General features: G+C 45.2%; 1 protein-coding gene across 3 annotated transcripts; it reads right to left on the bottom strand.

The window, feature by feature from the left end:
• Positions 1-506: 506 nt before the first annotated feature.
• Positions 507-13,761, bottom strand: ARFRP1 (ADP ribosylation factor related protein 1). Of its 3 annotated transcripts, none has more exons than XM_018573687.1 (8): positions 13,685-13,761; positions 12,073-12,174; positions 10,956-11,043; positions 9,562-9,644; positions 8,598-8,679; positions 7,210-7,280; positions 1,778-1,878; positions 507-735 (listed from the first exon to the last, which is right to left on the bottom strand). In XM_018573687.1, the coding sequence occupies exons 2-8, from the start codon at positions 12,163-12,165 to the stop codon at positions 648-650; spliced, it is 606 nt and encodes a 201-aa protein (XP_018429189.1). In that variant the 5' UTR covers positions 12,166-12,174; positions 13,685-13,761; the 3' UTR covers positions 507-647. The 3 variants fall into 3 exon arrangements, with proteins under 3 accessions (XP_018429189.1, XP_018429190.1, XP_018429191.1); XM_018573688.1 differs by having other exon boundaries at positions 13,689-13,751; XM_018573689.1 differs by having other exon boundaries at positions 12,073-12,180; positions 13,695-13,751.
• Between the last annotated feature and the right edge of the window lie 117 nt (positions 13,762-13,878).

The following is a 13,878-nucleotide window of genomic DNA, read 5'->3' as shown; positions in this document are numbered from 1 at the left end:
TGCTGTTAGCATAGCCATGTTCCTACCCCAAGTGGCAATGCCCAGGGCTGCTGATGGGGGAATACTCTTATACTCTTCGAGTCACTGACCTGGAAAAGAAAAAAAAAAGTTGGTAAATCAGGCTTTGCCAATTTATTGCCCAGGTCAGTGACTAGACAAGCATTTCCATCAGCAGCCCTTGCTTTTCTTAATAAATCCACGCAAACAAGCTCAATGTCTTAAATAATGGCTCATATGCCTTAAAGTGACTTCCTCCACAGCTATCCTTAATACTGTTGCCGATTGGTCAAAACTGTGCCATTCCTACATGGGCAACACCTACATGACCTATGCATGATAGCTGCAACTTCACAAAACAATGCCTAGGGAGCATCGCCCACTAGGGGGTGGCCGGCAGTACTGCAAGATAGCAGCATTACAGAGGTGATGGGAGAGAAGGTAAGTTGGAGGGTTGCCATTGTCACGTTTTAAAGTCGCCAATAAAGGCAGAGAAGTTTACAGAGAAATTTAAGATAAATAGAATTCTATACACGGTATCTATACACAGGAGGCAGTAGGCAGGTACAGGATATATACATTCCAGTCTGTTGTGGGGGGGGGGTAACAGCTTCATAGAGTAGTCTCCGTGCCCTTCTCATCGTCTTCCCCTATGTGATGTCCTTCTGTCTTGGGGGACGATGGATATTTCTCACTACGCACTTTACCATCCACTCCACGCCTTCGTTTAGGCCCCTCCTGGAGAGAGAAGACAAGAGAGGTCAATACCCAGGCCACTAAAGACTCCTGAAAATTAAGAATGGTATCAAAACTCAATTCCAAGGTTTTACGTCTACTTTATTTCTTTAAATGTCCATCGCCTAGCAGCTCTAACTATACAAAATGCAGATTTTGCTTCAACAGGTCACCTCCCCTGTGGTGGTGTCCCGGGCAGGCTCCGTGGTCCAGCGTCTGTCCTCCTCCGGGTTGAATGACACTCAGCACCATGCAAGCCACTTCTGAACACAGGCATTTATGAGCACAGTCCTTGGGGTGCATCATCATGTCTTCCTGGGCTGACAGAATGATTTGTGACTGTGCCATTCTGTGTAGAAGGACTGCACACTGCCGACGCCAGTGGAGAAGAGGCATCACATGATCAGCACTAAAAACAGCTGGATTAAAAGGTAGGTGTACAATGATATGTGTACTACCGATAAACAAAAATGCAAAAGGTAAAAAAGAGTTACTAAGCACTAAAATTATATCTGATATAATACAAAAAAAAATTGCAATATTGTGTCGAGCACATTATTGCATATAAATGATGTGTACGATGATATATATTTTTTTGAATAGATGCAAGGCTTCTGTTTAAGTTTATGGAAATGGGCTCGTGTTTCAGATCCTCAACATCAGGACCCCATCTCATGTTTCCTGCATACCAAATGCAAACCTTTGTCAGGTTTATATCACTGACTGTCTCTCCGCTGAGGAGATTCACCTTATAACTGTCCTGGTGACTATCATCTCTGGACCAGAAAGTGATGTGAAAGCCAGGAGAGGAAATCTTCCAATAGGGATGACTGTCTAAGAGGGGCTCATTTCCTGTTGAGACCCTAGGACTGGTATTGCAGGAAAACCTCTCCCATGGGACACAAACACCCCAAAAAAAAAAAAAGCTTACAAGGGTTTTTCTTTTTAGCTTTCCCAAGCTAACTAAAAAAAAATGTTGGCTTTAGAAAGCATTCTTAACAAACAGGAGAATCAGTATATAGCGGACGACAAGGACAGTTCTTACCCGGAAAGGGCAGAGCATGCCTGGGTGAGACAGTCCCTTTTTCCGATCTTGTTGATGCAATCACTGAAGGCGGTTTTGATATCTGGAATCGAGAGGCAACCCTAGAAGGCAATCAGATAAAGATGCATGAAAACAATATACAGAAGCACCTGGTATTTTGCATCAGCAGGAATAGTGGGGTATTACCGGAGAAGTGAGTATCCGTTGGTTGGAGGGGGAACGTGACATTGCATCTTTTAAAGAGACCCTGTCACCAGACCGTTTATTTCAACAAAAACTTCCCATTTGATTTTAAGGGCATTTAAAAAGGAGAAGCATGAGGCGAGTGCTTTTCACTCACCTCATAGTTCTAGCCGTCCTGCGACAATGAGACTGTCACAGGTCGGCTCAGTAGATCGGGAGGTGAGCGAACACATACCGGGTTTGCTCACCTCTCGATCCTGTCACAGCTCTCTGCCGTGCCAGGGGAGGGGCTGGATTCCCCTCTCCCCCGGGAGCGGACGGGGGAGGGTACAGCTGGAACTGCCTCTAGATAGGCAGAGCCAGCTGTCACTCACGCAGCTGGGCGGATCTCGACATCGATGTAGGGATCCGCTCCGGCGTCTCAGTATACCGCGAGCTGTAGCTCGCGGTATACTGAGCTTAGGGTGACCGGAGGACGCTAGTTTGTGTCTTCCCGTTACCCTAAGGAGAACTATGGGGAAAAGCCATAACCCCATAGTTCTCCTTTAACACCTTTTTTTTTTTTTTTGCATGCGATTTACCTGTAAAAGGAAAAGCCCCGAGACTGCTGGTGTGTGCCGCCATCTTGGAAGTGATGTCAGCAGACTTACAGGGTTATTCACAAAAGGGTGAATAGTTTGGAGAAGGCAGGAGAAGTGAACAATCTAGGACAACATAGCTGAACTGGAAAGTGAGCGGAATTGGAGATTTTTCCAAATCAGCTACATTGTCCTAGATTGCTCACTACTCCTGCCTTCTCCAAACTCTTCTCCCTTTTGTGAATAACCCTGTTAGTTGTAACTCAAGTAACACTCTATAGCAGTGGTGGGAAACCTTGCCACTCCAGCTGTGGTGAAACTACACATCTAATCATGTCTCTGCGAGTCACGCCTGTGATGCACATTCTCCAATACCTGGGAACCATCGTTCTGACTTTGCAGCCTCATTTGTCTTCGAAACACGATTCCCTTAGGCCTTTGTTCACACCAAATGCAGAGCAGATCCGGTCAGGTTTCTGCACACGCATGCTAGTCTTTTAGATGCGTTTTTGGCTAAAACTTTTTTTTTTTAAGTTTCAAATGGGCTTTCAGTGCTTTCCAGGCATTTGCATACGTTTTTGATGCGTTTGCAGATCCAGAGCAGGTAAAATAGGGCCTGCTGCAGTTTTTTTTCACCTGCTCTGGAACCGCACGCTGCGATGTGAACTGGAGCAAAAAATACCATTGGAATACATTGGACGCAGTTTTGATCCAGTCTGCAACTGATCAGCTCTGCGCTTGGTGTGAACAAGGCCTCATGACAGTTAATTTATATAGAGAATGATCATTTGTATGAAAATCTCTGCAACCAAAAAGAACCGGCCGCACATCTGGTGATCACGGTATAGATCATCTGTGGCTAGGGAAGGGAAAATCCCAATACCATGGCGAACACAATCACTTCTATCACACGGCACTTTTTATACAATTGTCTAGTTGACATGGAAATCACCCAGAAGAAAACCCGATGACAGTTCTACTAAAGCATTGATGATTTACTGAAGATAGTAACAGTGCGGTCTGTGACGCACAAGGCCCTAATACGCGTGTCGCAGGGTGATAAGCCTAAACACCGTCTGCCAAGAAAGGAAATACTTCACAGAAAAAAAAAAGGTCAAAACCATTGCAGAGGGGGGTAATCCATTAGGTGGAAATCCCCAATACCATGTAGTTCAAGAAATATTTGGTGAAAGACAAAGCATTTGTTATAATAATAGGTTCTGTTTTCTCAAGGATTTTAGTTAACATGAGTTTTTTTTTTTAGTTTGAGACAATGGAGCGTGTTAAAAGTAGATGTAAACCCCAACAAGATGAAATTTAGTTTGAGAAAGCACTGCCATGTTTTACCCTATTGTTCTCACAGTGTTACAGACTAAGCCTTCTGTGCGGTCGGCGCGTCTTGTGACAGGAAGTACTCTGGCCGGCAGGATCACCGAGTTAAAATAAGAAAAATAAGGCAAAAACAACAAAAAAAAAGACTGCATGCAGTGTGTTTAAGTGGAGGTAAGCTCTTACATTAAATCATCTCATTTGCTTTTACGTGCACTTTACATACAGCTTCCTGCGTCTCCTGTCTGTCCAAAGAATAGGCAGATGCTCTTTCACAGTGCAGTGAATGGGCAGGGGGCACAGGAGGCTGTAAGGTGTAGGTGGGAAATCGTGATGTCACTCTGCAGGGTATGTGGGGTGCTCGATTTCTTTGGTGGGGGAAAACAGTACCTAATGGGGGAATTGACTAGAACTGGAGCCGGCAGAATCTGGAATAGTAACCAATCAGCTTCTGTCGTTAGCTTGTTCAGGTAAGCTTTCAAAGTGGAAGCTGATTTGTTTCCATGCACAGCTGCTCCAGATTCTGTCTGCTTCAGTTTAAGTAAATGCCCCTCAACGTGGTGCTAGCTTTTGAAATGTGTTTTATCCATTTGCCACTTTAAAATGGCATTCCACCCAAAAGTAAACACACGTTGAAATACGGTAGCTATTGAGCAGTCTCTGCCTTTAGCGGGTGGACTGCTTCCGTGTCATCATAGAGTGGAGGTCTCTTTCTTGGAAAACAAAAAAGAATATTAGTCCATTAATCAGGAGAAATAACCCTTGCGAAGGCATATCTATCAGCAGTAGCAATGTCTCCAAGGTCCCTTAGAGCACTTTGTATGGGTAAAACAAAGCACATACACAACCAAAGAATTGCTGTATGCAGCCATTGCACACCAGCTTCTGATAATTGCAAAAGCTGGTCGGCTTAATTAGCTGCAAAGAGTGGAGGTCTCTGTGGCATGATCCCTGTCTCTGGGTCCCTTCCTCTTCCTAATGCATTCTCTAAATCAGAAGTTCTCATCCTTTTTTTTTTTTGTAGTTGTGGCACCCTTTAAAAGTAGACAAAATCGCGAGGTACCCCAGTCTAAAATGTAAAAAAACAAAATCTATAACAAATTTCCAAATCTCTGTCCTAGACAGGGTCTGCTATTGGTTTTAAGGAGGGATTCCATGCAAAAAAACAAAACTCTATACCCCCCTTTTATATCAGAAGCCCCCTTTCCTATTAGAGCACCCCCCCTTCCTATCAGATTCCTCTAATTCATGTCAGAGTACCCCCCCATAACAGAAGCCCTCGTTTCACATCAGAATCCTATCTTTTACACAATGCGGCTAAGGCAGCATGACAGGGAAAGGCACGTGGGGCAGGTCTGGACAGAGGTGACTCCTGCAATCTTCTGAATGCTTGGAGAGGTCCCATAAGATTGCTCCCTTTCATGTCAGAATCCTATTTTTTAATCTTCCCCACAATGCGGCTAAGGCAGCATGGCAGGGAAAGGGACATGTGGCAGGTCTGAAAAAAACCCTCTACAAAACACAAAAAGATCCCCAGCACACCTGCCAGCAACAAAACAAATAGCCCTGTCTAACAGTATGAGAGGTTTTAGTTACACAAACATTTGGACAAAAATATGTGGAGGCCACACCGCCGCGCCAAGGCACCTTCTGGGGCCAGTGTGATTCCCTGTGTCTTTAGAAAGGAGGACCTCCTCAAAACGCGTTGCTCCTCCACTACTGACCATTTCTAAATCTAACACTGTCCCGTGCACGTCCTTCCTTGGCCGCTTTCAAAACTACCGCAGCAAAGATCAGAGGCACACAATCTACACAGACTCCTGACTACTGCCTAACCACCCCTTTACCCTCACCACCAGCCCTCCGGCAAACACAGCCCCTTGGTCCCGATCTGTCCACTGCTTCACATTGACCCCCTGTCCCACCAACACGCCGGATGTTACAATTTTCCAGCAGCCATGTCCAGACGATAGGACCTGTTCAGCTCTGTCCTTACTCCCTCATCTGCGCTCGTGCCATGGGAGGCGGCACACATATGTGGGCGCGGGCATAAGGATGTTTTCATACACCCGCCCGCATCTAGGAAGCCCCCGTCCGGCCGTTCGTAGACAGCTGCCGGATGGAAGGTGGTTAAAACTACAAGTCCCACTAAACCCTCCCTCTACACAAGGTGGCAATGCTGCGGTGTTTTTTACTGCAGCGTTGTCACCCTATTACAGGAAGCGGGAAAAATACCAAATCTACTGGCAGGATCAACAGGTAATACAACTATATTACAGTGGAGACATATGAAACAAAGTCAGAAAAGTAAACTTAGCCGTTAAGCAGTTGCAGTGTCCGACATCTACCAAAAAGGGAAATATTTGTAATGGACCGACCTTTCAAATTGCCCATCAACATTCAGCAGTTCAGTATTGGCAGAGCTATGAAAGACGATTTCTATTTCTTACAAGTGCATTGTGTGTGCTTTGCTATAAAGTAAGCCGTGTTTGCACACCATGTAACAGTCTCTGTCTCCCTCTGGAGGCTGAGTCATGCCACTGCAACTAATCCTCCCATACAAAATATAGTTTACAAGAGTCTAAAACAGCTTTTCTCAACCATTTTACCCCAGAATGGCAAGTGGGAAGAATGCCCCCTTACCTCGGTCGCCAGTGGGAAGAATGTCTCACTTTTACAGGGGTGGTCAGAATGCCACTCTCGCAGACAGCTATATATGGCTCCGGCTATATAGACCCGTGAGTCATCACATCTTCTACAGTGTATTAGGCATGGAGGATGCCGAAGGACATTCCACCCCCGGAGTTGGAGGGTGAGACAGTCTGCAGGGACCGGTCTAGCAGCCAGGTGGGTGAGTATATCCTTATGATTTGAAACCCTTTACTAGGGATGCACCGATACCGATACAAGCATCGGTATCGGCCGCGATACCGAGTATTTGCATGAGTACTCGTGCAAATACTCCAAAACATAAAACGAGTACCTGTGCCGCGTCCGCCATCTTCAGGGACCCGGTTCCGCCGCACACAGCCCGGCTCGCGGCCGGCGTTGTTCATGTTCTTCATAATATTAAGAAACTGACCTAAAATCATGATTTTTTATTGCTTTAGAAAAAATGTGACCTGTCCCTTTAAGAAAAAGTATCGGTAATTGGTATCGGCGAGTACTTGGAATAAAGTATCGGTACTCGTACTCGGCCTTAAAAAAGTGGTATCGGTGCATCCCTACCCTTTACCAAAATGAACCCTTAACCCATGCAGTGCAGGGGGTGGCCCCACTGCAAGGGTTAGGTTTTATTCTGCCTGGAGTTGTTCTTCTCTAAAGGCCCCTTTCCCCATTTACCTCCACATCCTGCTTGTTCGCCAGCACCAAGATGGGGACTCCTTCCAAGACGTCACTGCTGATTATTTTCTCTGTGACAAAAGTAGGAATGTTAAAAGGTGAAAAAAAAAGTGGAGAAACATGTCTGTGTTATAACAGGCCGCATACAACTACCAGAAAAACATTTCACATGGGCCTCAGCTTGTATAAGAGCAGCGTGTATGTAAATCTTTCATAAGAAAGCCTTTGTAAATATAATAACCTAAGGCAGAGTACTTTTAGATCACTACATTATCCCATTCATATAGGGGAGCAGAGTGGCGGCGGAATCAACTAATCGGTAACGAGAATAGTTGGCAACGATTCTCATTAACGATCATCGATTAGTTATTTCAACCCTACTTGAAATGTATATTTAAATGCAATTAGTGTAAGAAACTGAATGTGACTTGGTATTAGCTGCTCATTAACTCCCTATACAGCAGCATTTAGGAGTTAGGGAGAAGGGGCAGCCACAAGGAGCCAATCAGAGATGCCTCATGAGGTGCATGCTAACAGGAGGAGAATGCCAAGAGAGGACTCATTAGTATTCCGCTAATCCTTCACTGTCCAGTCACAGGCTGGGGGCAGAGAGGTGACCAAGCTGGATTGTTTAACTGCAGTAGAGATGTCAGGTGACTAACCTGGCTCTGCTGCCCAGCGAGTCTGTGTATACCTCAGGAATGGCTGGGCCAAATAATAAATCCTTTGGCAGGTAAAGCAACTCCCAAGTATGTGTCAATGTAGCTGTTTGATTGGAGTTCAGCTTCAATGCAACAGATCTTTTGCTCCTGCTCGTGCTGGCTGATAGATTATCAGGGCCTCAGGGCCATGTACACTACAGCCTAAACTGCACTGCAGGGAAAGGGTAGTACAGGGCTAGCTGTATGGTATTAGTCATGTCTAATGAATCCTGTCATAAGCTCACACACACACACACACAAACTACAATCTGATTGTACAATCTACTTTAGATCTACCAGCAACTATGTATTGCAAGGGCCGGCCTGATTTGGATGGGTTACATTAAGTAGGTCCTCATATTTCATTGCTTTGGTAAATCTGGAGTCGACTGGAAAGAGATTGTGTAGTCAGATTGTGCATAGTGACCCACTGAAATATCTGACCCCCTTCCCAAAATTTCCTTGCCTGGCTGTACTAATTTGTGCATCCTCCGCCATACATACGCAGGTTGGGAGTTCTTACTTTTACCGCCTGCTTATTTATCCCGATTAGCCAATCCCTAAATCAGTGAAGCTGAAGGACCCCCCCATGGGCACCCAGGCAGCAAATCAGAAGAGGGTCAAAAACAGCAGTGCAGGTATCCCATAAAATCAAAAATTTGGACGTCACATATTCTGTTAGCTTACCGAAAGCTTGTTTTGACTCAGACAGTCGCGCCTCGTCCGTGGAATCGATGACGTAGATCACTCCGTGGGATTCTGCATAATACTGAGAGTGCAGACTATGGTCAGGACAGAAAGCTACATAAAGGAACACCACCCACACCCATTCTGAGCCCTTCAAAGACTGGAATGTGAATTTAGCCCGCCATGGCTCAGTGGATTTACTATGGCTGAGAGTACAAACCTAGCTATGCACGTATTTTTCTCAGAGGGTTATTTTTTGTTTAAAGTGAATGCATTGTATAAGAGAGCAAGGAGTCACCCATATCCCAGGAGTTAAGGAGAGTGCCAGCTGCTGGGGAGGTAAGTATTTGTATTTATTCCATCCCCCTCCGCTAGCCTAACAAGCATATAAACCCATGTAGTGTGAGGTTTGGAGGACCCTAGCGCATTGGTAAATTTAACTGCAGCCCAGAGTTGGGTTTAACAGTACCCTTGACTAAGAACACCCAAACTTAATCATTTGGATGGGTACCACCAGACTCTTGGCCATATAGGTAGGTGTGATGGCCAGGTATCCACAAACTTGTTGCACTGCTCCTTTCCACAATTCTAGTTGCACTGCTCTTTTCCACAATGCAAGTTGGCTAATGTACACGTCTTTGCATGCATACGCAATAATAAGTAAAAAAAATTGTGGCCTGCATGGTGACTCCCTTGATCTGTTTTAGCTTATGTTCCACAGAAAGGAAGAATAAATGCAGGGATTGGATGCTGATGTACGTAGAGAGTCCACTGGTACCCAACATAGGACATTGCACAGGGTCAACAGCCACCTGCAAACCAAAAGTTTTGCCAAGTGTTGGACTCCAACGCTCCTGTACCGCCGATGTGCAACAAGAACAGGTTTTCCTGCTGTAACCTGGATAAATGCCTGTTGGCTTACAATGGAATATATATGAAGTTCTAAAGTGAAATGAGAACTCACCTTATCCCAAAGAGACTGCAGCTCCTCCTGCCCGCCAAGATCCCAGAACATAAGCCTGGCTTTTCCCACATCAATTGTCCCGACTAGAACAGAGAGAACAATACGTTAGCCTGAAGTCATGGCAGTGTATGAAAAGCATCCGCATTCCGTATGGTAGTCAAATATTTATTTTATAGCAGGCCGAACTCCAGCAGCCACAATGAGTCGGATAAATTAAATCTCTATCAATGCTTCGGTTAGCCTTCCCTTGCCTACATTATAACCTTCCCCACTCTATTCAAATGTGTTTTTGTTTGTGTCCCCTTTGGAGAATTGTCCTGACAGGAAAAAGCTACCAAATAGGGACAAAGAGCAATGACTACACACACGAGAGTCTTGACTGTAGTTTAAAAGCTACACTATAATAACTCCATTCAGCATTTTATCAAATTCTACTTTCTCTTTACATTTTGTTACCATTTATGTCAATTATTTATTTTTTAAGTTAACATTGAATACAGGGAGGACCCATAACACAGGATTCACAGGCATTATGTATTATCTCTAAAGAAAGCACAGCCAAAGCTGTTTCCTTTCAGACTTTGGGCTCGTGCACATAGCTGGTTGAACCCATACAACATAAATTCCAATGTATTTTGCCTGCCAGGGAGCCACAGGTGCTATATACAGCCTCCCATAAATGTGAAAGGCTGTACTTACTACTGTACTGGCAGAATTTAGGTTGTACGGGGTCAACCACCCGTGTGCATGAGCTCTTTCTCCAATGATAGCTTGGAGTCACTATTTTGCTAAGTTACATGGGTTAATTTTAGCTTGAGCTACTGAGCTCTGTAACAGGCTTTTTTTTTTTTTCCTTTCCTGCAAAGTAGAAATCTATGAAAAGGAACCTATAGCTCCCAACCACTGGTTGAAAATATATTCTATACAAAGCCACAATACAATCCCTTTATAGTGTTCATTTGCTTTCTGCAGAGTGTTCACCGATAGATCTAGTACAGAGGTATGCAACCTCAGCACTCCGGCTGTAGGGAAAATACAAACCCCAATATGCCTCTGGGAGTAATGCCTGTGGCTGTCAGTGTTGCACTGCCTCATGGGACTTGCAGTTCCATAACATCCGGAGTGTCGAGGTTGGCGAGTTTGGTACTCAGTCCGTATCTGGAGATCATATCAGCATGCATCACATGTTCTTGAAGTTGCTTAAAAGCTGAATTTCTCCCCTGGCTCTTACGACAGTGCTCAAGCTCAGCATCTTGCAAGAACAGGGAGTGGCATGCTCCCCCATATCTCAAAGCATATGACAGAGTGCAGGTAAGGCGAGTATCAGTGGGGATGAGGTCTTTCCAGAGACCCTGTCACTTCATCCTAAATAGTGGCAATCGAAAAATACTCACTGTTCAGGCCAACGGTGGTGGTGATCTTGGCAAAGTTCATGCCTTTGTAGTTCTTGCTGAATCGGATTTTGGTTTGTTCCAGAAAAGTCTGAAAAGAAAATGTCAATGAGAAAACATCACCTACTGGCACAGCCCTGCAGTACCAAGCTGACACACATTGCTGGCAGGCTGGGGTAGCATCTGTGGACTGCAGTAGGATCACACTTGCAAGACACCTTTGATAGTGGTGTCCAGCTTCCACATAAATCTGAAAATGAATAGAACTGAGACCTATATTTTTATTTCTTTTTTTTAGCTTTGGATGGGCGGTTGGGTTTTTATTGCCATTTGAGACCCTAGTGAGTTGATTTCGCTTCCCTGTGGCAGCAGGACTGGAAATAAGGTGAGCGGTTGTCACTAGGATTTTAAGGAAACTTGTCTGATGATGTGCTTTAAAGTGACCCTGTTAGGGTTTTACAAATCACAAAGGGCAGTACTCAGGTAAGAAAGCAGCATTACACTTACCAGTGGTCCATTTGCTGAAACTTCACTATATAGCAGAGCTCCCAGCAACGATCATATTTGACCCTTGGGCTGGCTGCTGTGGTTCCTGCGACTGACCCCTAGTCACTGCAGGACACAATAGCAACGAAGGGTCGGTAGGAGGAAGAACAGCAGCCAGCGGGGGACACGCTATTCCAAACACCTGGACGTACGGAAGAGGAAGGGTGCCAGGAGCTCTGCTACAGAGCAATGTTTCAGCAAGTGGCCAATGGAAAGAGATTATATAAACTGCCTGTAATTTGTTCTTGTAATAAACTGTGTAACTCCATTAGAGGCAACATATCAGAACAGGAATGTGAAGACTGCCCTTCGGATGACAATGTTTGGTGCCCGGATAGTATAATGATCCTTTCATAAACCACACATAAAGTTGGTCAGTATCAGGTACATAGAAAACCTCAGGCTCAGCCAGAATGGGTTATCGGGGCAGTAGTTTATGTTATCTTGTACGAATAGTTTGGTGGTGGTGCAAGTCCTGTATAGAGGTCGTATAGTGCATGTTTTCTGTTCTAAACTGGTTTAGTTGGGACCCGTCAGCTCCTAAAGTCATAAGAGCTACATCCACACTACTTACTGTCTTGCCGGCATTGTCCAGGCCCAGGATCAAGATACAATATTCGTCCTTCTGAAACATGTACTTATACAGGCCAGATAGCAGGGTATACATGATGGAGACCTGTAGGGGAGAAAGATACAAGAAACTAAGTTGGTACATAAGCTGTAATTAGCAAAATGGCTAAAAGGTCACCAAACTCTTAAATGTTTTGTCATTAAGACACCTATATGTGATGAGAAAGGAGCCACTAAACTAGTCTCGGGTGGGAAAAAGTGACACTTGCTTGTCTCCAGGCACAAAAATGGGGTCCTGGGTTGGCAAAGAGCTAAGCAGGCATAAATCAATACTGCATACTCAAGATGGTGCACTGTAAAGATAGGCATACATAAAATGGAGTTCCTGGTATTCTGGTTGGTATATGAAAGGTTGCTGCTCTTTGGGTGCCAAGGAAATAGAAGTCCTGGCTTGCCTTATCACCCAGTTACTGGCTTTACTCCCTTCCTGAGGCTCTCTGAATCTCGACCAGGTGGCCTTCGGTGACACGGATCTATGCACTAAGAGGGCAAACAACAATTGTATGGCTTGTACGTGAGGCGAGATCCACGTCCTAGCCCCAGACCCTCCTAAAGTGTCCTGGAAAGAAAAGACCCACATCACCACCCTCCGTGGCCCCAAAAAGAGTAAAGATCCACACTAAAAAACTCTTGGAGAGAAGAGACTCATAACTCTTGTACAAAACCCTTCATGGCCTCAGTGAGGGTAAAGGTCGATCCTAGAGTCTTCTAAAAACCTACATCATCATCCATCAGCAAATAACCCCTCCATGGCCACAGATAGGGTAATAATCCACCCTAGAGTTCCATGGAAACAAAAGACATATGCCATCAGCAAATAACCTCTCCATGGCCTCCTGGAGACAAGAAACCCACCCCACCAGCCCCTCTATAGCCCCAGAGAGAGTAAAGGGCCATTTTAGAGTCTCCTGCAGACAAAAGTCCCACGGGACATTTAAAGTCTTTTGGAGAAAAGAGACCCGTAGCACAGTTAAAGTGACAGTGTCAAGGCTGCCATTGTTGTCTGGAAGCAAATGTTAATTGCTTGGCTGTCTGACTCCAGTACTTTTCTATTACAGACCCAGAACAACAATGCTGCATAATCAGTGTCATAATTCCTCATCTGTTTACTTGTTCCAGGTCAGCAGCACATAATGCTTTGGAACCAACTCCTCAGCAGTTGGTTCCAAAGCACTTGAGTGTCAGTGTGTCCTCTTAGCAGTTAAGCAAAGACAACCACCAATATTGCCTTTAAATGCCCTCCTCTATAATGACAATAAGCCCCACTGCTGGGCAGTTGATGTGCCCCTGGAGTGCTAGGAGTATGGCTACCTGCAACTGGACAGCTAAAATGGTTATAGTGGCCCCTGGGTGGGCTCAGTGTCCAGCAAGGGCCCTTAGGCAGCACCAGCTAATGTGACCTGTTGTACTGATCTAATCCAACATCTTGTCAACACTTCTAATCAGGAAAAGGAACAGCTGGAATCTTCCTGCCAACAGGAAGTAGAGCCTCTGATAAGATAGGGCTGTAAATAGTTATCACCCCAACTGCTTCATCTCACCTTCTGCCACTTCACCTACCTTCTCCGCAGATCCCCATCAGCATTGATCGGGCCCTAGCCGACACACACTTCCGCCCCAACCCGCGCTGCACTCTGGGAAAGCGCCCAGTGTGGTCCAATCAGGCGGCCATCTTGTGTGTGGCAAGTCCCTCCGCAGCGTCGGAAAAGGGTATTCGATTTGTTTCAAGAACTATCCGACATAACTGAAT

Source organism: Nanorana parkeri, unplaced genomic scaffold (genome assembly GCF_000935625.1).
Source record: "Nanorana parkeri isolate BGI_ZX_2015 unplaced genomic scaffold, ASM93562v1 scaffold2486, whole genome shotgun sequence".
Taxonomy (NCBI): Eukaryota; Metazoa; Chordata; class Amphibia; order Anura; family Dicroglossidae; genus Nanorana; species Nanorana parkeri.
Note: the sequence above shows the minus strand (reverse complement) of the source record. Positions and strands in the feature narration are given on the sequence as shown.

Bases quoted from the DNA above. Each gene is read 5' to 3' on its own strand.
- ARFRP1 (XM_018573687.1), bottom strand. From the start codon at position 12,165: ATGTATACCCTGCTATCTGGCCTGTATAAGTACATGTTTCAGAAGGAC. The intron at 8,680-9,561 runs GTGAGTTCTCAT...CTGCACTCTCAG, and splicing joins TGCAGTCTCTTTGGGATAAG to TATTATGCAGAATCCCACGG. The intron at 736-1,777 runs GTAAGAACTGTC...TTCTCTCTCCAG, and splicing joins GCATGCTCTGCCCTTTCCGG to GAGGGGCCTAAACGAAGGCG.